This window comes from Theobroma cacao, chromosome 2 (assembly GCF_053813885.1).
Source record: "Theobroma cacao isolate CCN51 chromosome 2, ASM5381388v1, whole genome shotgun sequence".
Classification (NCBI taxonomy): Eukaryota; Viridiplantae; Streptophyta; class Magnoliopsida; order Malvales; family Malvaceae; genus Theobroma; species Theobroma cacao.
Window position 1 is genome coordinate 45,682,777 of NC_142640.1, and position 25,977 is coordinate 45,708,753.

The window sequence follows — 25,977 nt, forward strand, 5'->3', positions numbered from 1 at the left end:
CTCCACGTGTCAATCATGAAGAGGGCGGTGGCCACATGTGCCCCCATTATTCCTCACTTTTTGACTTCTCCCACTTCGACACCGCTACTCATAAAAACGGATGGGCCAAACTCGGACACAACCCGAACCCAGAATTATCAACAGCCGCTACTATTAACCCGGTCAAGCACGTCCTGCATTGGAACACCAACTTCCCCCAGTCATGTCTCTCCACGTGGCATGTCCCCATTGGTATAATCTCTGGAATCCGATGATGCTTTTAGTATAAAGAACCACGTTGGTCTGTGCTCTTTTCTTGGCAGTATAGTAAGTAGCACCCCAAGCCCAAACCTCCCGAAAAAGGATGGCGCGAAAATCCATCTCATATCCGGGGATTTTCCCGGTACTTGTCGCATTTTCTTTTGCTTTACTCGTCTTTTCTCGTCCAATTCTTGGCGGCCACGACTACCACGACGCTCTCCGCAAGAGCATTCTCTTTTTCGAAGGCCAACGATCAGGCAAACTGCCCCCAGATCAACGCGTAAAATGGCGCTGCGACTCCGCATTGCATGACGGCTCAACTGCTGGAGTACCTACTCCCTCCCAACTCCCTACATTTCCCCTTTACTTCAGTAAAAGGTCAAAAAACAAAAAAAACCTCTTCAGTTATAGTTAAATCATTAACGGCGTCTAATGTTTCGGTTTCAGGTGGATTTAACGGGAGGATACTACGACGCTGGAGACAACGTGAAGTTTGGGTTCCCAATGGCATTTACGACGACGTTATTGGCTTGGAGTATCATAGATTTCGGGAGGAACATGGGGCCGGAGTTAAAGAACGCCGTTAAAGCCGTGAAGTGGTCGACGGATTACCTGTTGAAAGCAACTGCAAAGCCTGGAGTGGTGTACGTACAAGTGGGAGATGCGTACTCTGATCATAGCTGCTGGGAAAGGCCGGAGGATATGGACACGCTTCGTACGGTGTACAAAATCGATAATTCGCATCCTGGCTCTGACGTGGCAGGTGAAACCGCCGCTGCATTGGCCGCTGCTTCCATTGTGTTTAGGTCACGTGACCCCGCTTACTCGAGGTTGCTCCTCAATCGAGCCGTTAGGGTGCGTCACTGTCACCACCTCAATCAGTATTAAACTTAATATTGTTTTTGCTCAGTGATTTTTAACTTACAGAGGATTCAGTAGTTAAAGTAAGTTTTCCTACCTTTTTACCGTCCGAAATGAGATCGACTTTACCTTTGCGTCTGTTAAGTTGGATCTCGAAATATACAGCTGCGTCTTTAGAGTGCTTTTTGTTTTTCAGAAACTATTCTTTGATTAAAGAAAAAGGAGATGTAACCATTTCATGTCACGGGTTAAGAATGTTTTTAACGTTTTTATTTCTTTACATAACGATGCAATTTTACTATTTCGTTTTTTCAGTATCAAACCGTGCCTTAATAATTAGTGAATAGTAAAATGTTCGCTAAATTTGTTACTGTAGTAATATTGTAAGTACGATTTTAGGTGGCCTTTCATTTTGATGACAAATGAAGATCATGTTGGTTTTTCCATTAAATAGTAGTATATAGTATAGGATTTTATCGTGTTTATGGTGAAAATATCGCGAGAAAATGACCGTTGGGGAAAATGGTTTTTGCACTGTAGGTGTTCAACTTTGCTGACAAGCACCGGGGTGCCTACAGTGGCAGCCTGCACGCTGCAGTGTGCCCTTTTTACTGCGACGTGAATGGGTACCAGGTCAGATATGTAGATTTTTTTACCACTGCTGTTTTACAATAAATATGAACCGTTGGATTAAGTCATGAAAGTCTACAACTTTGACTGAAGGATCATATCATTGGGATTGGAATATAAAACATTTGCAGGACGAGTTGCTTTGGGGAGCCGCTTGGCTACACAAGGCCTCAAGGAAGCGCGTATACAGAGAGTATATAGTGAAAAACGAGGTCATCTTGAGAGCTGGAGATACCATCAATGAGTTTGGTTGGGATAACAAGCATGCTGGGATTAATGTCCTCATTTCCAAGGTGAACAAAAAAACAAAGAAAAACCCTCCCTTAATTAATCCCTGGATTATGTTTAATCATTTATAATCATACGAATGTTTTTTAATTGGGCGGGGTTTTTTTTTCTTTGTATATATATGTGTGTGCTTATCAAATTGTTTTTATTTGTTTATTTGTCTAGTGCAGTGTTTTTGTTCTTCTTGTCTTGTGATCTTTGTTGGGGTATGTAATGTAGGGGTTTGTTTTTATTTAGGTTTTTTTTCTCCTCTCTGGTTAGAAATAGAAAGAAAAGGTGTCTGAGTGTCACGTGTCTGTGGAATCAACTTAGATCATGGTTTTGGTGGACCTCACATTCTGTGGGGTCTCACATTTTTGAACCCCATTTCTGATGTCTTTTTAGACTTTTGATCAACTGAAAACAGTTGCAAGGTGTCAAGTGTTGGTCTTATTTTCAAGGCCACGAGGAAAAAGTTAGATTTTTTTCGTCAGATTTTAAACCAAAGCGAAGGTACTTGGTAGATAGATAGCCATACTTTCTATTGTTAACTTTCTCATCTCTTCTTTTATATATCCTTTTTCTTGCTATAGTTTCTAACATGAAAAAAAAAAAAAAACACATCAAAATGAAAATGCACAAAAAAAGATTTCCTTTGGGGTGGGGGAGAGGGTCCCTTACTGTGGGTCTATAATCTTGACCGTACTACTAATTAGATAAGATGTAATTGATCAATTAAAAGTTCTAAATAAAACAATAATGTGACAGGGAAGAGGGTACGTGATTATTGCACGTGATGATGTGTGTAGCATAGAATTTGGGTTTCATGTGAGTATAATTTTTGGTTGACAACCCAATCTGGACATTCTCCTGAAACATTAAAATATATTTGGGGCCAAAGAGGTTAATAAAGAAATGAGAACTAGAGCCCGTGACGGTAACATTGTCTTTTGAGAGAATTAAGTGGACTTAGGGTTGCTTTGGTGGTGTCTTGTCTCCTCAATCATTAACCAAAGTTTTGTGCTGAACTGGAGGTGGCATCAAAGTCTAAGCTTAGTCTGGCTGGGAGATCTGGCTTCTCGTGGGTCCCCAATCAGTGAGTTTCTGCTACATGCATGTGCCTAAAGGCTGGGGCGATGGTTCCTTCCCATGCTCACGCATTATATTTCCACGTTAACTTTTCTTGAAAGATGATAACGACTCGTTGTTAAGGACCTTTTCACTCTTAACATATTCTGATACTATATATATATATATATAGATATACACACACATAGCTTACATGATTTCGTCCTATTCATGCATTTAATATGCTTTTTATTATTCTATATCATCCTCTATGTGCATGAACATTGAATTTATGGGTTTTTGCACTAACTAAAATTTATCAGGCCGTGCAGTATTATGCATTGAAGCTGATATATATGACAAACAAAACAAGTAGTTCAATATTATTATTAATGAAAATAAAATTATGTCACAGGAAGTGCTGATGGGAAAAGCTGACTATTTCGAGTCCTTCAAGCAAAATGCTGACGGCTTTATTTGTTCTTTATTGCCTGGAATTTCTCATCCTCAAGTTCAATACTCTCCTGGTAAATGGTTGTCTTCTTTTTGTCTACTTGAGCACATTGAACATTGATAGTAAAGATGATAGCCTAAAATATATATAACATTAAAATCACAGATCTCTGGTCGGGGGAAAAAAGTACCTTATAAATTATAAATGGAAAAGCATATGATTAAGTTTGTCACATGTGTTATAAGGCTGGACCAGCTGTGTTGCAAATAATCGTTTTGTAATTAAGTGCTGTTTGCGGCTAAGCGATTGCTTGATCCAGGTGCTGTTCTGCTGATTAATTAATTAACTCACTCCTTTTCTCTCTTCTCCCCTGTCCTTTACATGGAAACAAAAAAGGTGGCTTGATCTTCAAGGCTGGAGGGAGTAACATGCAGCATGTAACGTCACTGTCTTTCCTACTTCTAGCTTATTCTAATTATCTAAGCCACGCTAACAAGGTGGTGCCATGTGGTGAAAGATCAGCCTCCGCTGCCCTTCTCAAACAGTTGGCTAAACGCCAGGTAATTAATTTAATTTATTCTTTTTCACATTGTTTTTTCTATAAAAAAATGGAGGAAAAAAAGATAGTACCTTCCACCCTTTTATATTCACATCACAGTTAAATCGGGGGACCATATCCAAAATCAACGGCTAGATTTTGTCTTTATGATGCATAAGTAACTATATATGTTTGATATAAGAATGTTTGTTATGTATGTATGATCATCAAAAGCCCTCACGTGATCATGGGCTTTTCTTCTATCTCTTTGCCCTTGAATATACGTAAATAAGAAAAGGACCACAAATTAAATTAACGTGTGTTGATTTTTGCGGAAATTTTAGGTGGACTACATCTTGGGAGATAACCCACTAGGAATGTCGTACATGGTTGGCTATGGTGCACGCTTTCCTCAGAGGATTCATCACAGGGCCAGCTCACTGCCGTCGGTGGGGGCCCACCCGGCCCGCATCGGGTGCAAAGCGGGGTCTAGCTATTACCTAAGCCCAAACCCCAACCCCAATTTATTGGTGGGAGCAGTGGTCGGTGGGCCCAATGTGTCGGATGCTTTTCCAGATTCGAGGCCTTATTTTCAAGAGTCGGAGCCCACAACTTACATCAACGCTCCTCTTGTGGGCCTTCTTGCATACCTTTCAGCCCACCCTTGATTTCCGTAAAATGTAAAGTGCGAAAGGATGAGATGATAATTTGAGTGGTGTGCGAAATGGTCACCCTGCCTCTATTATTGCCATATGAAAAGATTCCAATTGTTTCCCAATTAACGAAGCAAGTTGCGTTGGTACACTAAAATCAGAGCATCCTTTTTTCCGTTGGGCAAACTTCTAAGATCATTGTCAAGTATGGTTATCATATCCAACCTTGTCTCTATAACGTGATGCCACCTTTAGCATAATACGAAAAAAGTGTAAATATTTAATCAGTAACTAGGCTAACCCCGCATGAAAGGTTATTCGGAGGCTCATTAACTTCTTCCTCTTGTCACCAAGGCGAAGCCTCGGCCCAACGAGCATCCTTGCTCTTACTGAGCCTGCATTTTAGGTGGCTATAGCCCATGAGAGCCACATTCATTACGTTCATCACTGACATAGTTTCTTCACTGCCATCCAAATCAACAAGACAATATTTCCAGCATTCTCCAGCACAACTACTTCGAATAGATTGAAGATATTTAACACAGCCAGCATCTAGATACCACCTACCACGACCCATGATCGATACGTTCACAATGCACAATGTAAATACATCCTGACTCTACAGATTTAAAAACTAAATCTTGACAAAATTTATTGCATTTATCACAATTAAGATAACAATAAATTTTTTTCGTAAAAGTGAGAGAACGTGGATGATATATTTATTTGTAGATGCTCCTAAGTCTGATAATGCTATCAACTTCTAAGTCACTTTGCTTGATTATGTTAGAATATTTTCAAAGCCAACACATAATTAATTTAATATATAAAAACCAAGTCATTGCACTACTAAGATTTAACTTTAAGAACTTCAAATCCTTAGGTCAGAATAAAAATTGGTGAAGCCGGCCGTGTTTTTCTTTGCTAAATCATCTCATTTTATTATTCTCGTACGAAAGATACATTAACAACAAGAAGGCCAAAACTTTTATTTATGAGCCAAGCATCACTCCACAACATATTGCAATATAATATAACCCTTTTTTCACACCCAGTTCAACTCAGTTTTGCACTCTGCGGCATCCCAATTCAGTGACAAAGATCCAGAAGCCATTCCCCATAACGATCAGTATATAATTGTTTTTCCCAATCTGTTTTCCACCACTTTTCACAAGAGACAGTATTGTACACTGCTCAAGCCATTCGCCTCACTTGTTCAAGTAACAATTGGAAAGAAAAAACATCTTGCTATTCAACAGAGAGCCATCGTACGTATAGGCCGCCCATAGAACATAAAACACACCAAAAAAAATCCATATATGAACCACATCCCCAATATTTCCAGTAGAAAAATCATAAAAAACAAGCATACCTGCACGTACGTTAGTTTTTGTTGTTCACTGTCACAACCAGACCACAAACAGCTTTTCCTTGTCAATGCCTGCTTTTGCTAAAAAAAAAAGGCACATCCATTAGCTTCTTGGAAAATAGCCAAAAGAATACACAGTCGACAGTCTCTCGTAGGGAATCAATATGTGGAAACAATTTCCAACTCTTCCATTGTCTTTTACCTGTGTTAAGGACCCAGTGCACCGTTGTGCTCGAATCTGATTCAATGATTAAAAATTTTCTGCAGAACCGTTATGAATTGCTAAAAATTTCCAAGGCCCTTTTGATGGCATACAGTTCTGCGAAGTTCGAATGATTGACACCAATAGGACCCGAGAACAATGGAAGGATGTTATCTTCTGCATTTCTCAATATTCCATCCACCCCTGCGGGTCCCATTTTCCTCTTGTAGACTCATCCGTTTTGAGTTTTAGAAAATTAATTCGGGGTTGTTTCCATTTTGTGCATCTCCTTTTGGCCATATTCATATTTTCTTATGACCTTAAGCATCAACCTTGGATTAGTCCCCGTACCAAGTGGATTCCATCACAATATATTTCCACTCCCTCAATTGACTTCACTCAAAGGATAGACAGAAGTTTCACAAATGACACCACATTCTCCCAATCCCATTTTTTGCCTCTGAAAACTGTTTCGTTCCTAGCCCTCCACAATGTCCATAAACCTGCTCCACATATCAACCACTATCTCCTTGCACCCTCTCCTTTTCCCCCCTAGGTGAGCATTGTTTAAGAAACTGCGAAATAGTTTGGGAGTTCTTCACCTTTTGAATATTGAGAACATCTCTACGCATCTTTGACATCCTCCCAAGATTAATATGAAGAAGGAATCCAATATTCTTGTGTTGACACCCCATATTTATCATCAATAACTTTCCTCCAAAGTGAGTTTCGCTCGCATCCATACTGCCATTACCATATACACAATGAAGCTGGATTTTGTCGAGTAAGTTCATGATTCCTAGATCTCCCTTAACCTTCAGTTTTTACGTAAACAACATCCCACTTCACCTTTGCCATGATGACTTGAGTTTTCGGCTCCTATTCTATAGCCTCCCATTTTGCTAATCAAGATAAAGTTGTATAAGGGTGTGCAAATGATAATGATATTAAGTATACTTGTCCATGGATCGAGTTGCCCACTAGGTTCGTTTCGAGCTAGGCACATGATTTTTAGGCCTTAGGTTCGATCAATTTGAGATATTATTATATTAATAAAAAAATTGTTAATTTAATTTTAATTCAACTATATGTTGAAAATTATTAACATAAAAATATTTTTTAATATTTAAAATAAATTTAATTTAATTAGGTAGGCTTGGGCCAACCAAGCCCAGGCCTGAGTGAGCTTTTTAAAGTGATTAATTAGTCCGGCCCAATTCATATACAGGTTTTGCATCTTGATACGCAGCAAAAACAGAGATGGAAAGACTGAATGCAATCCTAAGAGTAATTAGTCCAACTTTCCTTGGGTCAAGTTTTGAAGTGAATTTATCACTACTAAAGATTTTGTTAATGGTTGAAAATTAAGAAGAGGTAAGTTGCCCTTGAATTATTAACTGAATTCATCTATGGTATGACTTTTGGCATCTTAATGGCCCTCTTTAGTTCAAATCTTAGGAAAAAATTATTTACTATGCTGGGCATCCCTGAATTTGTGAAAGTTATTGTTGTTATCAAATATAGTTCTTGGAATTGGCTTCTCCCTGCCATGTCTGATCAATTAGTGGAAAGATTCAAGCAACTCTTTTTTGTGGCATTTTGGAGCTTAAGTGTACTATTTGTCATTGTAAAAATGGTTCTTGTGATAGGGAAAGGAAGTATTATAAACAAGTAAAAGGCTGCGCCGGAGATAGCAGAGAGGAAGATTGGAGCAATTTTTGAAGTACTAAGTGTTGTGGTAGGTGAAAGACAATAAGAAGAGAATTAGAGAGTAGAAGAGAATTAGAAAGAGAATTTGGAGAGAGAAGCTTTAGAGGATAATGTGTTAGCCCTTGAGGAGGGGGGGGGGGGAGAGCCTCTATAAATGAATTGTGAGGCTTTAATGCGCCTGATGAATGACATTATTATGAAGAGCTTTAATGTGAGTAACCGTTACTATAATTGAGAGTAATAAGACTTGTTCTTGAGTAAAAGGTAATAGAGAAGAGGTATGTGTGAAAAGGTATAAGAGAAAAAGTTGTATGTGAACAGGTATAAGAGAAGAAACTGTGCGTGAATAGGTACAAGAGAAGAAGGTGTATGTGAACAAGTAAATGAAAACAAGGTAAGAAAGTGAAACACTTGTACTTCAAGAAAAGGTTAAGAAGAAGACCTTTTAACTACCTTCATATATGAGCTACCAAGCCAAACTCTCTAGAACATCTTAAGTTGAAAGTAACCCTGGAACCCTGCTACTTATTCCGGGTTGTTTTCACTGTTATCCATGTGAAGTGGTTATTTTATGCGAAGTAGTTGTTCTACTTATATTAGTTGTTTCATATGGAGTAGTGCTCTGTTTATTCTAGTTGTTTTACGTGAAGTAACGCTTTATTTGTTTTTGTTGTTCTACGTGAAGTAGCACTTTACTTATTTTAATTGTTCTGCGTAAAGTAGTGCTTCACTCGTTTTGATTGTTCTTTGTACAATATTATGTTGTAAAATAATTCTTTAGAGAATAAGTATTAACCAAAATCAAGTATCTACATTTGGTGCTCTGTATAAGAATTCTTACTTAAGAATAATTCTTATGCATTACTTTACGAAAAAGTTTTACTTTGTACTATAATGTATTGTACTATAACACCTTAGGCAGTAACGCCTCAGGTAGTACTGTCTTGGATAGTAACATCTTAAGCAGTAATGTTTTAGGTAGTAACATATTACTGTTTAGTGTAATATTTGATTGATTATATAACAATATATTTTCATAGAAAAAGATTTTCAAGGTACAAATCGTAAAAGGAAAGTTAATATTTTTCATAAAAACCTTGATTCTATATGCTCTATAAATATGAAGCTACTATGAACAATTTTCTTTACTCAGATTTTAAGTAGAATAAAATTCAGAGTAAGATCTGTTCTTTTGCGAATCTTTTTGAACACGTAAGTTTTTCTTCTTTTTATAATTTCTTGTTTTCTCTCTCTTTTTTTTTATTTGTATTTTTCTTGCTTTTAAAAAAAAATTGAATTTCTTTTGCTTGCATGTTGCCCCCTGCATGAAATTTTTTTTTTCATATTTTTAAGTTAAAATATGAAATAAGAAATTTTTCATGCATGAGATGAAACTTTTTTATTGAAAGAAATTTTTTTTATATGGGAAAGGTTTGGTACTTGCGCTCCGGAGCCTAATGCATATGCTTTTGCATTTTTTTTTTGTGAGTAGTCCTTTATCTAGGAAAGTTATAGCTTGGGTGTGGCATAATTGACTCTCGAGAGGTAATGTTCTTGAAGTGATGGATGTGGCAAAAAAATTCAATCCCAGATCTTATGTGCAGCCCATAAATGGATTTGGTGATCTTGGAATTTATTATGATTGCCACCTTCTACAGTTTGGAAGAATGAGTTCACATGGTATTAACTTTTGTATATGGGTTCACAGTTCCCAATTGCCATCTATGATTGAGAGTTCCAGTTCAGGTGGAGAAAGAAATTTTCTTTCTATCGAGGTATATTCTCCTTACAAAGTGGCACGCCAATTTGGGTTTGACCAACCAGCTCTGCCAAACTCTTCTTCATTTATCAGTTTTTTTTTCTTGCGTTTCTTCATTTCTCATGGCAGAACTTCAACTTTGTTTAGATAAACTTAAGGTCTTTTTCATAAATACCTTGATTCTATGTGGCCTATAAATATCAAGTTACTATGAACAATTTTCTTCATTCAGATTCAAAGCAAAACAAAATTTAGAACAAGGTCTGTTCTTTTGCGAATCTTTTTGAGTAAGTTTTTTTATATATAATTTCTTGTTTGATCTTTTTTTTTACTTGTATTTTTCTTATTTTTCAAAAAATTAGAATTCTTTTGCTTGTTGCCCTTGCATGAAATTTTTCTTTTAAATTGAAATATAAGAAAATAAAATTTTCATACATGAGATGAAGTTTTTTGATTGAAAGAGAAATGATCAAAATACCCACCAAGTCCTTGTACCCGTACGTTTTATTTAATTTAGTCCCTGTAGTCAAAATCGAAGCAATTTAATTTCTTGATTTTGAGAATTACTTCAATTTAGTCCCTTCCACTAACGAATCCAATTTTGCCATTAAAAAGATGACATTAGCACTGATGTGGCATATTTTGATGACATGGCACCCACACGATGATGTGGCATGCAACGTGGCACCAACTTGATGATGTGGTAGTGCCATGTGGCCCTAATATGATGACGTGGCACTAACATGTTAGCATGTCAGTGCCACATGGCAGATAAAAAAATTTTCAAAATTTTTTTTGTGCCACGTCATTGGGACTAAATTGAACAAAAATATATAGTACAGAGATTAAAGTGAACAAAATTGAGATGTTGAGGGACTAAATCAAAAAAAATATTTGAAAAATACAAATCTTTAAGCAAATGGTGGATATACTTATTAATAAACTAAATATTTAAATGTAAAATATTGAAGGTGTTAAAAAATATAGATAAATATTTTCATACTTGATTATTTGATTGTAGAATATGTATATTAATTTATTTTCTTTGCAAAAATTAAGTTTGAATTCTCCTTCTATAAGAAAAATTTGAAAAAAATTTCATACCTAAAATCAAATTTAGATGAACAACTTGCATTGTGTTCGATGAAAAAGGGAGATATGAAGTTAGCTATGATTATAAAAATAATTCTTCATTTTGACTTGCTTAATTTGAGCGTGACAAACCTCTTATTACATCCATAGAATCTGAGTTACTCCACTTCTTTAATTTTTTATTTATTTTTTATGTTTTTATTTGTTTAATATTTCAAGTTATATTCTTTAGGTTGAAATTTCTTGGATTGAAGACTATATTTATGGTTGATAGAGTTAAATATAATTGTAAATATTTATACAATTTTATTTTGTATTTACTATTTTTTTGTAGATCCAAATTAGTAATGTAAATTTAAAGTTAGTAGAATTTGATTGCGGTATTTGAACTTAAATAAAATTATTTTATAAGAAACATTGAGTAAATTTAAATAAAAGGTAAATTGGGTAAAGTTAAATAATTCCAAAAGAATGAATATTTGTAAATTGTGAAAGTTGTAACTAAATCAACCTATTTTGCTTATTTGCGTTCAGCTCAAGTTAAAAATTAAGTCAAATAAATTTCAAATTTTTATACTATTATAAATAGGAAAAAAATTATTTAGTCTTTTTATATTATTTTATTTCGATATAATGTAAGTTATTCATCTAAATTTGACTTTAGGTATGAAATTTTTTTCAAATTTTTATTATTGAAAGAGAATTCAAACTTAATTTTTACGGAGAAGATAAATTAATGTATATATTTTAGAGTCAAATAATCAAGTATGAAAATATTTATATATATTTTTTAACACCATAAATCTTTTGCACTTAAATATTTGGCTTATTAATCAGTATATATATCATCAACTTAAAGATTTATATTTTTTAAATATTTTTTTCAATTTAATCCCTCAACATCTCAATTTTGTTCAATTTAGTCCTTATACTATATATTTTTGTTCAATTTAGTTCCTATGGCGTGGCACAAAAAAATTTTTTTGAAAATTTTTTTATTTGCCACGTTAGCATTGCCACGACATCATATTAGGGCCACGTGGCACTACCATGTCATCGTGTGGGTGACACATCATGAAAATATGTCACGTCAGCACTGATGTCAACGTTGACATCATCCTTTTAATGGCAAAATTGGATGTCGTTAGTGGAAGGGATTAAATTGAAGCAATTCTCAAAATCAAGAGATTAAATTGCTTCGATTTTGAGTATAGGGACTAAATTGAATAAAACGCATGAGTACAGGGACTTAGTGGATATTTTGAAGCTGCATGATTTTAATTGGCTATTAGTTTTGAAGTAGCATGACTTTTGTCTTTCAATTGGCTATTAGTTTTGAAGTAGCATGATTTCAAAGCTTGTAGGGCTAAGCCATGAGCTATTTATTTCGAAGCTCGCGGTAGAGATGTCGCGAGCTATTTGCTTTAGAGCAAGTGGCTATTTGTTTTAAAGCTCGCGGTTTGTAGCCGTGAGATATCTGTTTCAAAGCCTTTTACAGTAATTTTTTTAATTAGTTTTATTTATTATTATTATTATTATTATATATAATAAAAGAGTTGTAAGAATGTAGTAAAAAATATATATTATTTTATTATTTATTTATTTTATATAATAATAATAATAATAATGAAATCTATAACTTTGATACGTTTTGTTGTTTTATTTTATTGTTGTATTTTCATGCTTTAATAAATAAAAAATTATTGCGTATGTATACTTATCTCTTTTTTCATGATCATGTTTGTAGGTTTCTTTTTTCATCTTTCTCTATGCCTCGGATGAGTGTCCCTTCAAAGATCCATTATGCTGAGCCTAGGCTGCAATAAGGAAAAAAACCACTACACATAAGAGGAAGAATAATGATTCCGAAGTAATTCCTTCCAAGAAGATTTGAGTAGAAAAGAGTGGTGAAGTTTCTCTCGACCCTGAAAACTGGGAAGATGAAATTATTAGAGAAAGATGAGAAGATCATTTTTGGGAAGAAGTCTATCTGAACCTATGTTGCAATCAATTTGTGAGTAATACGCTATGGCCAAGAAATGAGAGATAAAACTTACGGCCAATAGTATAACATCATTATAACCAAATTATAAAGGATAAAGCTAGCAGCTGAAGTAAGAGTGATAAACTATGGTCAAAGAATGAGCAATAAAGCTTGCGACCAATAGTATAATATAATTACAATCAAAATATAAGCGATAAAGCTAGCAATTGAATATGATTTTTTTTTTCAAATGTCAAATTGCAATTCATAAAGCAATGAAGAGTCAAAGTCATAGAAATATTATACATGAGTGGGAAACGGGTTGTTCTGGACCCTATTGTTCTCAATTAGTAATTCTCCTGCTTGTGTCTTTTATGCAAGCCTTTGCATCTAATAAATGCTAGTGGAACTGTCCATATCTTCCGATAAGATAATTTTTCTATTAAGCTTTTACCTAATGCAATCACTCCTCCTTGGTGGACTTGTCAAAATGTGATAAGGAGAAAAAGTATTGCAAATAAGTAAAAAGATGGGCTGGAGGCGACGGAGAGAAAGATTGGAGTAGTTCTTGAAGTATTGAGTATCGTGGCAGGTGGAAGATAATAAAAAGAGAATTAAGGAGTAAAAGAGAATTAGAGAGAGAATTTAGAGAGAGAAGCTCTAGTGGAGAATGTGTTAACCCCTAAGGGGGAGAAGAGCCCCTCTAAATGAATTGTGAGGCTTTATATATAGTGTTAAAAGTGGCTATTACTCAAGAATAGGCTTTAATGCGTCTCATGAATGACATTATTATGAAGAGCTTTAATGTGAGTCACTGTTACTATAATTGGGAGTAATAAGACTTGTTCTCAAGTAAAAGGTAATAGAGAAGAGGGATACGTGAAAAGGTGCAAGAGAAGAAGTTGTATGTGAATTGGTACAAGAAAAGAAGTTGTACGTGAATAGGTACAGGAAAAGAAGCTGTATGTGAACATGTATACGAGAACAAGGTAGAAAGGTGAAACACTTGTACTTTAGGAAAAGGTTAGGAGGACGACTTTTTAACTACTTCCATATTTAAGCTGCCAATCCAAACTCTCCGGAACATCTTAAGATGAAAGTAACCCATGAAACCTACCACTCATTCCGGGTTGTTTTCACTGTCATCTATGTGAAGTGTTCCATATGGAGTAGTGTTCCACTTATTATGGTTGTTTTGCGTGAAGTAATGCTTCATTTACTCTAGTTGTTCTACATGAAGTAACACTTCACTTATTTTAGTTGTTTTGAGTGAAGTAGTACTTCACTTGTTTTGGTTATTCTTTGGACAATATTATGTTGTAAAATAATTCTTTAGAGAATAGTTATTAATCGAAATCAAGTATCTATACTTATATAAAACACTAATATCTTTTGTACCTAAATAACGTGGGGTATACAAATTTTATGAGATATTATATGTCCAACAATATATATGTATGCATGTCTCTGCATATGTACTTACAGGATGAACTTTGATATATAATCTCTGAGTTCTGGCCAAAAGAAATACATAGGCAAATGCAAGTCTTTCGCAGCCAGTGAAAATTAGAAAAATAGGGAGGATTTAAAACTTAATTAAATATTCCCATGATTCTTGAATATGCCTTCGAAGAAGAATATACTATTTGTTTAATTTGGGAGAGAAAGGATAGAAACGAGTAATTACAAAGGAAATAATCAAAGAAGCAGTCGAAAAGACGTGGACCAGGGGATTACTTGGCCAAGCTTAGAGTTGATTGAGTTCACTAGAAGGCTGGCCATTGTTGAATCTTTGCAGTGAGAAAATCTTCGAAGGTCGGTAATTGTTTTTGCCAGAGATGCTGATATGATATTTATAGAGACGAATAGAAGAAGAATAAAGTTAACAAAGGTCAAGCAATCACACTGCCTGGCTTAGGGAGGTGTCTATTTACTTGTGACTTTCTGAAGAATCTTTGGTTGTAGTTATTTAGTATAAAAAGCATTATGAATATCAAAGTAGAGCACACTTGTGTTGAAGTCAAGTATTAAATAAAAGTAAGGTGAAAATTTTTGGATAAAGTGTAAATATGTATACTATTTTTTCACTTCTCTTTTTATTTTTAAGATATATAAATTTAGTAATGTTAATAAAAATTTTTGATATTCAAAATTAAAATCTTAATGAACAAATTAATCGATTGAATCAGTTCTTCGTTAGTTAAGTGGTTCTTCTATTTTTCACTTACATTGTTAAGATTGCAACAGTAGAATTCACATTAAAACTTTTGTTTTGAAAGATGATTTTATTAGTTTTAGTGACACACATATCATTTCAAGTCTCTTGTTTATTGCAATAGATTTTTCATGACACATTGACATGATCCGAGCGATGAAAACTTGTACACTTACAAAAGAGGTCTCATATAAAGCCATTGGCGATGAAATCATGAATCTTAAACTCCTAACTTGAATTGCAAGAAGAGTTTTAGAATTGCTTGCCAGTAAGTAAAAAGATAAGCATAGCAGTGTTACAAAAAGAATACCTCGATAAAAAAATAAGGCACATCCTTAATCGAGATGAGAACACAGATCCTGCTGATGAAACAACCTAATAACAAAAAATCGTAGTCAAACACATAGAAAAAGAAAACGGTCAATCATCTCCTAAAAAATATGCGACAAGCTCTGAGACTCTTAAGGACGCTCCTAGTCATCAAGATAAAAAAGGAACAGTCACACCAAACCAAGACAACAGTACTAGAGAGATTGAAACATTCCACATGTGCCTCAAAATCAAACAAAGAACACCAAGCCTCTTTTTTTGGTCTTTGTCATTTTCTCCTGTTTGTGATGAACTCCTTCTTAATTTCTCTTGCTCTTTTGGATCGTCTAAATTAGGGACGTGTATTGGTTCAGCAAGATTTGTTTCGAAATTCAACCCAAATTGCCCATGAATCGGTTGATGGCCTATTAGGAGTGGTACATTGTAATAAGCAGGTGGTGTCACTTGAGGGTAGACCTTTTGAAAAGTTTGGGCATGGGGTGGAGTAAACCCCAGAGGGAAAGGCGGATCGTTCCTAACGTCCTGTGTTTGTGGGCTTTCAGATGGAGCTGACTCTTCAACCACTCTTTTTCCTTTACTTAAGCTCATCATCAATTTCATCATCTTTGCTAATTGTTCTCTCATTTCTTCTTGAGCTATTTCCATTCTATCTATTCATTCCCTTTGTTCTTCTTCCATGATCCTTACTCGTCGACGAGTATTATAAACACGCTGGTCACCAATCTTATGTTGTTGAGCTATCTTGGAATCCTTATTTTTTAAACCATAAACATGAATTAGATGCATTCTTATTTTATGAATGTGATGAAAAAAAATATTTATTTTTTATTTTATTTTACTTGTTTTCAAAGAATTAAGAATTGATCATGACAAGAGTTAAATTGTTGTGCTTTTTATGGAACAAATTATGCACATGTGATGCAAATGAAAAATATTGGCCATCCAACAATAATTGCCGTGGGGAATCTTGATTTATAAAAGTTAAGCATCCGATTACATCACTACTTAGATCATTTACATCATTGGCTTCAAAAGAAATGGCCAGCTCGATCATACTAGTCCCGTACTAGCTTGAGGTGGCTTATTAGGCGCTCACTAAGCTCATCTTTCGGAAGAATCTCTCTCCTGAGCTCTTCGATCTTGTTTGCCATTTCCCTTGCTTTGTAGGTTACCTCCTTCATTTGGATCAATATCCATTCCATCTCAGACTGTTTCCTTCGGAGGTCTTGCTCGTACGAGTTTTCCACTTCTCACATTCAAAAGTATTTTTGCCTGCTAGCTTCATATTACTCTCTATAGCTTTCCATGGCCTTTCCATTAAGTTGTAATCACTCCTAAGTTTTTGTATGCTCCATTCTTGCGGTTGTATCTTATTCTGCAAAGTATTAGTAGTGGTTTGCATTCCTTGAATCCTGGCGACCAAAGCTGAACATGTTGCATTTAAACTTTTAAACTTGTTTTTCCACTCATCTCGTTCATCAAAAGCCTTTTGAACTTTCCTTGAGGCTTCTTTTTTTAATTCCTCTAGTTCAGCTTTGTATCGGCGTTTCATATTAATCATTTTTGTCTCAAGTTTCTTTCTAGCCAGCTCACTCTCTAGGAGCATATCTTGAGGTTCTAGACCAACAAAAAATTTGGATGCACTTTTTGAAGGACAAAAAGCGTCTTTTACTCGTTGAGCATGCCAAGGTAAGTATCCGGTGGTGACCTCGTCAGTGAACCTTTCTTGATCCAATCGACTTGTTTTCTTCCACGCCTGAATAATATCTTGAATCTTCTTAAGGGTTCTTGGCTCTCCGTATGTGAACTCTAGTTGGTTGTGTCAAACCCTGATTTGTAAAATAATTATAATGTCATTCACATGTTCGATAGAATGTTTGTATATTTAGGAAGTTCGAGAAATTGTTAAAAGATGATATTGCCCCTAATGGTACCATTGAGTCGATTAAGCCTCAAACTAGTTCAATAGGAATTTTAAGGTGAAATTAAGAGTTTCACAGTTCATGGATGACTCAAAATGGTAATTCAGAGTTCGAGGATCAATTCGAAGTCAAACTAGAATTTTCACTATCTTGGGGCAAAATCGTAATTTTTCCACTCGCGATAAAATTTGAGATTTTGAGAGAATTTAGATCACATTTGACAAATTGGAGAATGGTATGAGTATAAGGGATGAAAAATATGTCTATGGGCAATTTTTTCAGTTTTTGGGGTAAAAATGTAATTTTTCATTTTACGGGGGTAAAAGTGTAATTTTTAAAAATTTACTCCACCAAAACTTTGGAAAAGTCTAGAAATTTCATGGAAGACATGGATAAGTGAAGAGGATTGAGTAGTAGAAAAAAAAAGTAAAAAAGATGGCTAGAAAAAAATAAAATAATAAAATATTCAAAAGGTAAATAAAATAATAATATTTTATTAAGCCTATTAAAAGGCTTGAAAATTTCAGAACTCTTCATTGGGAGGGTCAGCCAAAACCAGCAGGAGAGAGAGAGAAATAAGAACAAACCCTAGAGTGAGAAAATTCAAAGAAAAAGTGTGATTTTTCAAGGAATCAAGTGTTTAAAGGTATGATTTTTCAAGCTTAGCTTAAGATTTTTCATTTCCATGCATTTCTCCTTATTTTTCATGGTAAATTATGTGCTTTGATGATGGATTCAAATCTGATCATATGGGTTTAGAGAGAGAAAGTTTTTAGATTAATTTGATTTTGAACTATGTTAGTGTTTAGTGTTAGTTTAACATGTTTATGAGTAAAACAACAAGAAAAATATTCATTTTCTCCATGAATTTCTCTAGGCCGAATCTAGCCAATGGTGTTTGAGGATGAGGTTGACTTTATTTTAAGAGAATTAGATGGAAAAATGATGAATTATGAGGTTGGAAATTAAATGAGAATTTTTGGTGCAAAAAATTGAAATTTTTACCCACTAGGGGTAAAAACGTAATTTGTGGTCCGAACTGATAAATTGGACCACATTCACAGTCATTGAGGTATTGTGGATATAATTGGATAATTGAAATTGTAATGGATAGAATTGGAGTTGAATTGGAGATTTTAGAAATTTACACCGTGTATAGGCGAGTTAGGTTGGACACTGTGATTAAGCGATTGTCCAAACATTTCACACCCTATCTAGTGCATACGCATGGATAAGAGCCTGAAACAATATATATTGATTTGACACAAATTATTGAATTTTTTGTGTCATGTATTATGGATAGGTGGTGAGCTATCTAATACGGGTAAAAAACTACACCCGAGGACCAAGAATAGGAGTATATCTACTCCTAGTACAGTAAGTAAACTTACTATCATCTTAATTATCTAGAGTAGATTTATTTAATTGTGTGATTTTATGAAAAAAATGGTTTAATTGGAAAATTATTGTGTTTTATGAAAAAATGAGATTTTATAAAATAATTTTATAAATTTTTTAAAAATTTAATAATGATTTCAAAAATAGAGTAATTGGAGACCTATACTATGATTGTGTTGTTTATCCATGATTTTACATTAAATGGCTTATGATAAATGTGGGTATGACTGGTTATTTTTATGATTTAAAAAATATGTGAACTGCTTTGATTTGCCTTGAATGTGTTAAGTGAGTCATGTCATACTATTGTGATTTTATTGGTTGGTGGATTATAAAGTGGGCACTGCAGTGACGGGGGTTCCGTGGGCCAGCCTAATTAGAGGGGCACGGTTCCCAATTATTGAGCTTACCTCGATTAGAGAGGCGCGTAGGATAACTCTCGAGGTAAGATTTGAGTACACTTCACGCTAGCCACCATGTGAAATTGGGACTCAGCCAACGCCGAGGAACGACTGTGTTGTCAGAGGTGAAATGTGTTTGTGTGTGTGACAATAAACAGCCTTGGTGGTCTCGGTAAGATGCCTTCGCGGGGTATCCCCGAGAATGGATTTTTGGTAAGGGCCAAGTTTTTGAAAAGTACATAAGCCATGTTGAGTAATTGGATGAAATCCAATTATTTATATGGGTTGGGATGAATTATTTTAATTGTCTCCTATTACTCGGCTTTAGATTATTTTGATAATGTCTGTCTACTCACTGGGATTTTATAATCTCACCCATTCTTCCTATATATTTTTCAGGCTCAGAATAGGCAGTAGACTGTCAATTGCATCGAGAAGTAAATTTCGGAGTTGCATCCTAGAAAGCAAGGTTATAGACTTAAACCTTCTAAGTTATTTGGGGGCCCATGTGTCATTGTAATTTAAATTGCATACTCCAGTTTTCTATATTACAGTATGTATAAATTTATTTTGTTTTTATGTGCAGAAAATTAATTTTTGATGTTTCAAATATATATATATATATATTGTTTTACATTAAAATAGATTATTTTAATTAATATTTTTATTTTATTTTATTATTCAAAAAAAAAGAAAAAAAAGAGAGAGGAATGGAAAAACTAGTACAAAAGCCTTGCGAGGTCTCGAAAGGCATTCGGGAGAAGAATGTCTGTCGAGACTTCGTGGCGGTTGTCACGGGCTCGATGGGAGTTCCGGGTTGTGACAGGTTGAGCCTATGTGTCATTAGTACAAACTGTTCAAACCCGAATTGCCTCCGTACCATTATTGAGGCATAACTAATTACTCCCCACGGTCCCACCAGTGGTACCCACGGTTCGTCCCCACATTTGTACATCACTTGCATCCTAGGCATCCAAGGGGCCCTCCAAGTTACCTCAACACTTATAAGCCTCCGAAGTCTAGCAATCCATTCTTCTTTTCTCTTACAAAATGGCCATTCGTTTTCGCAGAATTCGCGTGTAGGACAACTTGATGAGAGGAACGGCTTTCGAAATCTATCAACCTTATACTCAAAGTGGCTCTTTATCCATATCGTGAGAAGTTGGCCACATTTGATGAAACGCCCTTCACCCTTCCAACGATAATAATTTAGTGACCTTAATGTCTCGGCTATGATGGTTGGAGCTGGATTGATGTTCCTTGTTACTTGGTTAAAGAAATCGATGATTGAAACTTCAACGTGCCCTAGGATTTTTGAAAAAATTACCAACCTATATATTGCCAAGGCAAAGGCAAGATGGCTTTGTTCATCTTCCTTGTGTTTCTTAATATAATTATTCAGGAAAATCCATGGAAGGCATTTAGTGTCTCCTTTTTTCTTCAAGTTCTGATCCACCTCTTCGGTAGTGACATTTAATAACTTGGCCAATTTCCTTCGATGCCCGGTCTTTTGGCCCTCTAGTATACCTTGACGAGTTGCATTTGATCTATATGGAGCAATGATAAATACTCCTCTATTGTCGGTGTCATATCTACCTCATTGAACATGAAACACCGGTAAGAGGGATCCTAAAATTGAGTGATTGCCCTAAGTAGCTGATCATCTACATGCACATAGAGAAGGCATGCGATGTGCCCATACTTGGTGCAAAAATTGTCTCGACTGTTACGCCTCCATTGCTCCCAAATATCTATCATCTCTGAAAGGTCATTTTGTCTGAGATCAAGATGAACCTTATTTGGGAGAGTTAGGATATGCCCCTTAGCCAAACAGTCCCCCTCTATTTGTTAGGCTTGTCTCATTTATAGTTCAACCTCATAGTCATTCTTGTATTTATTGGGTGAGCTAGCCGACGACAATGCCATAGATGAAATCAAGATTCCTTCAGTCAATCAGTTATTGTATAGCCAATATTTACCTATATGCGATGATGTGAATGAATGCATGACAGATGAAAGAAAGAGAAAAAGAATAGTCAGTACAGTGGGTTACATTAATTTGCATTAAAAATAATAAAAAAATAGTAACTGTTGTAATGGGTATTTATCACGTCATTGGACATAACCCACTCCATGACTTTGATTACTTTTAGCGAGAAATTTAAAGCAAAGGATGTAAAAAGAGTTCCTTCATGTGTGCCTAATTCAAGGTCATACTTTTTAACGCGTGGGTGAAGCTCTAACTAGGGAAAGGGCACTTACAGCACTCTATATGCTGGGTTTGGTTTTGAATTTGGCTAAAGGTTTCCAAATTGCTTTTCACTATCATCCACTCGGACTAGTAAGGCACCCTAGTCCTCACCCATCATAGGTTTCAAACGGACTAGGTTCAATTTGAGTGAGAGTGTTCACTAGCTCATGCGGAGGTTATCACCTCACGAGAGCATAGCTACTAAACTCCCTTCTTATAAAAGACAAAGCCCAAGTAGAAGGCTTATGCATGAATGCAACATGTGGCTTGTGTGTGAAGGAACATACCAACCTTTGATGAACAATCTCACACCCCTCTATCCTAAATCCCCCACAATTAAAAAAAAATCAATAAAATAATGATTATAAAATAATTAATGCACAAAATCGAAAACATATGCTCAAATTTAAAAGAAACACTAAATTATTTAGGGCTCAAGATAACCTATGATTAATTATGGCTTGACTCTCTTGATTCCTCAGTGGAGTCGTCAAGCTATCGTAACGTGTCGGGTTTGGGAACTCTACCGCTAGTCGTGGGCGAAAATAATATAACTAAGAGTTGCCACCAATCGTCTTTTTTAGGTGCGATTGGCCACCCTATTTTGTTATATTCGACGAAATCTTAAATTAATTTTAGGTTCGTCGAAAGAACAATAAACTGGTCGCGTATCTTTTAGATTTAGGTTCAGAAGTACGGTTACGCACGAAAAAGGGTTAGCACCCCCGTGACACCCGTTCCATGAACGGTACCATTTAATCATATATTATCCTAACCCATTAATTTTATTCTTATGTTTCCTTAATTATTATTTATTTATTTAATCTTTTATTATAATATTTTATTTCATTTTTTACGGGTTTAACATGCATATAATGCAATTGTGAAATGCATGGCATAAAATCAAGCTAATACCAAACGAAAATCTTTTATTGAGTGTACTTTCCGAATGTGCCCATCATACTGGTGAGATCCGAAAGTATTCTCTCACCTAGGGAAATACCTTAGTAACTCGCCTTCGCAAGTTTACTAGGTAGATCCCATCATTGGGATAGTTGTTTGTGAGTAAAAAAATAATGTTTTCATGAATGTAAATCTTAATACGGGTAAAAGTCTTTTATTAAAAATATTTCTCCGAACACTCCCATCATACTGGTGGGATCTAGAGATATCTTCTCACCTAGGGAGTTTACTGAAGAAAATTCACCCTCCTAAGCATCCTTAGAAAGTCCCATCATCGGAGCTTATACTCATATACAGAATATATCTATATGCCATGATATTCTACAACGCAACTATGACACATGTTATGCTTAAAATTATCTTATATTTGAGTCCTCATGTATCCTTTTTTATTTCCTTAAGACTTCCCTTTTCTATCATATTTCTTTATAAATATGTGTATCATGGATTATAAATATGTTCATGTGTTATCTAAGTGTATACTTAGTAAGACATCTTATTTCATAATTATAAACAATTTTGATTCAATGTCACCCCTTTTATTATATATTTTGTTCACCTAGTGTTTACCATAAATGCACTCATTATTATGAATTTCCATTATTAAATATCTTAATATTTAATTAGTATTATCTTGTAGTTTTTATATTTATCTTTTGACAAGCATATGCTATTTGTTCTTTTATATTTATTATATTCATTTCTATATTTTGACTAACTTATTGTATAATAATTTTTTTTACCTAAAAATTAGAAACATCGAGATTTTAGAATTAAGACCCTCCCATCGTACTGATGGAGTAATAATTTAATTCCCGAACCTAAGGAGAATGCCTTCCGGAATTGCGACTCCTCGCATTTCGAAAGACAATCCCATCATCGGTATTGATCACCAAAACAACTGTTATATTTTATATGTTTATAATTTTTACTATATTATATTCTTTTATCTTCTACATGTACCTATATGTATATGAATTTGCATAATTAAGAATCTTATTGCTATCACATACTTTTTTTTTCGAATTTTCATAACTAACTACGATTTTACTTAGTTTTATTTTTTACTGCCAAATATTTATTTTATTTTTTTCTCATATTTTTGTTTTTAACTTAGATATGCTATTATTATTTTATACGTTAAACATTCATTATATATATATTTATACTAAATCTATTATTCTAAAATTAAATGTTTATCCATCTCTTTATTTACGATTTTATCTACTTTAAGACATCATATAATTTTTATAATATATTTTAATTTAAATCAAACAAAATTTTAAATATTAAGTTTTTTAGATTACAAGTAGGTAAGCCCCAACAAACATAATCAAACCCAACAACAAGGATAGGGCTTTACCTGATTTGGGCCCGGACTAGCCTAAGAACGCCCTGGCTGTGAAGGGCCACAACAGCCCACCAAAGCCCTCAACTCACTTCTTTCAAAACGCACAACTTGGTGCTTCAAGAACCCCTCTAAACGACGCCGTTTTGAGACTTCCTCTTTCAAAATTTTTATCTATGAAATGGCACCGTTTTGACGCCCCAAAACCTAGGTATCTAAACTCCTTTTCTCTCCTTCCCTCTTCACTTTCACTTTTCACTTTCTCTCTCTAAAGCCACTCTCTCTGCCTTCTTTCTAAAAATCCCAAACACCCTTCCTTCTCTCTCCATTGCCGTCACTTCCACCGCTTCCCTTACCGTCGACTGGCGAAACTTCAGCCCCCTTCTCTCTCTTAAAGCCTTTTCTCCTTCCGATTGGTAGATCTAGCCCAGATCTCCCCCTTTTGTGCCGTCGGCCACCCAAAATCAGACTTTTCCTCTCTCTCCTTTCCCAAGCCGGTCACCCAACCCTTAAAACCCACTAAAAATGAACTCACAAATCTCCCTTACCCAAGCACCTCCAAACTCGAAATCCTAAGCCACTGACGCCCCTCCCATTTTCCTTTTTTTTATATATTTTTTTGTATTTTTTTTTTTATTGTTGTTGATTGTGGTTAGGGTAGACTGCTGGTAGTTTTAGGATTTTTAATGGCTGATTTGTGGTTTTTTTATCATTTGAATCTATTGTTTTTTTTTTGACAGATTGGCTCCTTTTTTTTTTGAATCGTTTTTTTCTCACTCGTTTTTTGGTTCTAGAAAAAATTGTTTTCTAGGTTGTTTTCTCCGTTTTTTTATTATTTTTTTGGATTTTTTTTGAGTCTGGCCTTTTGTTTTCAAAATCTCCTCCCCCCTTCAAATCTGTTCGAAGCCTCCCTTTTAAGAATTGGATTGTCCAAAAATTTGGACAATCTAGAGGTCAAATCATGCTCTTCTGAGCATGATTTCACATGTCTCTGGCACAAAAGGAAGTTGGTAGTCGGAGGTGACCATTCCTCCCCAAATTCGACTGTCTTTCAGGGGCATTAATGCCCTATAATGATGGACTAGAGAAGGGGCTGAGCACACGCTTAGTCCTTTCCTGTTCTTTTTTTTTTTAATTTATTTCTTATTTTTTATTTTTTGTTTTTTTATTATATTTCATTATTATTTATTATTTATTTTTTTGAAATAAGTGTCTACAGTAGCATCCTTCAAATTGCTACCAATTTCTTCCACTTCAATTTAGACTTGTCTTTGACTAGCTAAAGTTAAGTTTTATCCTTAAATTATCTTAATTTATTCAAAAATAAATTAAATGATGAAATTTGATTTTTATCTTCAAATTATCATAATTTTTTAGAGATAAATTGGATGACCAATAATTAAAGATTGATTGGTTAAAAATATAAATATTATCTCTATATTATTTTGATTTATTTAGAGATAAATTGAATATTCAATAATTAAATTTTAATTGGTTAAATTTAAATATTATCTTTAAATTATCTCAAAAGATAAATTTATGATATATAGGTAAATTTTAATTGGTTCAATTATGTGTCTTTAAAATAAACTAATCAATGAATTAATTATTTTATAATTAATGATATGGTCATGATGTCATCAAGTTCACCTGGGTAATTGGATGATAATTTTTTTCTTTCTACAAATGTCCCCTTAAGACTTGTTCACATATGATTTTGAATATGACAAGTGGATAACTATTGAAATTTAAAAAAATTTCTAAGATTCTTTGAATCCTAACATGTCTTGGTATACTTGTAATTCAAGTTAAATTCAAATAATACTTACTCGTAGATAAGAGAATTATGATCTTGGAAGATGTGTATTGTAATTAAACTATTTGAGGAAGTATATTGCAATAAAACTATAATCTTCAAAGAAGTTTAGTACAATAAAACTACAATTGGTATTGCATTCCTTAATCAATTAAGATTCTTTCTTTTTACTCTGTAAAAGGAGAGCGCCTTGCCAATTTTCTGCACATCAAAATACTAGAATCCCTACAATCGGTAATATTTTTTGGTTGCCATTGCTTCTGTTTATGCATCGTCTTATAACTGCAAATTCAAGATCTCAACGTCAAGTGAAGATATTCCCTGCTTCTTGGTGGTAAAAGCATCTTTATTTCTTTCTTGTTCATATGGTAAACCGATTTGCAATCTTTGGCTTTCTATTCTTGCTATGCTACCATTATCTTGCCATGTCTTTGGTCCATGCATAAAGACCTAAGATGCCATATCCATGCATATCATAAAGTCCCAAGAATCAAGATGCGCCATGC

The 25,977-nt window shown here is 34.6% G+C and overlaps 1 protein-coding gene and 1 non-coding gene across 2 annotated transcripts; both read left to right on the plus strand.

The window, feature by feature from the left end:
* The first annotated feature begins 300 nt into the window (after nucleotides 1-300).
* Nucleotides 301-4,904, plus strand: LOC18609839 (endoglucanase 8). The gene is made up of 7 exons (XM_007045158.3): nucleotides 301-568; nucleotides 688-1,095; nucleotides 1,642-1,734; nucleotides 1,863-2,024; nucleotides 3,482-3,593; nucleotides 3,917-4,080; nucleotides 4,403-4,904. The coding sequence occupies exons 1-7, from the start codon at nucleotides 344-346 to the stop codon at nucleotides 4,724-4,726; spliced, it is 1,488 nt and encodes a 495-aa protein (XP_007045220.2). The 5' UTR covers nucleotides 301-343; the 3' UTR covers nucleotides 4,727-4,904.
* A 6,008-nt stretch (nucleotides 4,905-10,912) lies between these two features.
* LOC148764328 (small nucleolar RNA snoR8a) lies at nucleotides 10,913-11,005 on the plus strand. Its single transcript, XR_016024955.1, has one exon. It is a non-coding gene; the product is annotated as a small nucleolar RNA snoR8a (small nucleolar RNA).
* Nucleotides 11,006-25,977: the final 14,972 nt, after the last annotated feature.

What these genes read in the sequence shown, in the direction of transcription:
- LOC18609839 (XM_007045158.3), top strand. Translation starts at nt 344, where the DNA reads ATGGCGCGAAAATCCATCTCATATCCGGGGATTTTCCCGGTACTTGTC. An exon ending in ATGACGGCTCAACTGCTGGA is followed by an intron (nt 569 to 687) that starts GTACCTACTCCC and finishes TTTCGGTTTCAG; the next exon opens with GTGGATTTAACGGGAGGATA. An exon ending in GCGACGTGAATGGGTACCAG is followed by an intron (nt 1,735 to 1,862) that starts GTCAGATATGTA and finishes AAACATTTGCAG; the next exon opens with GACGAGTTGCTTTGGGGAGC.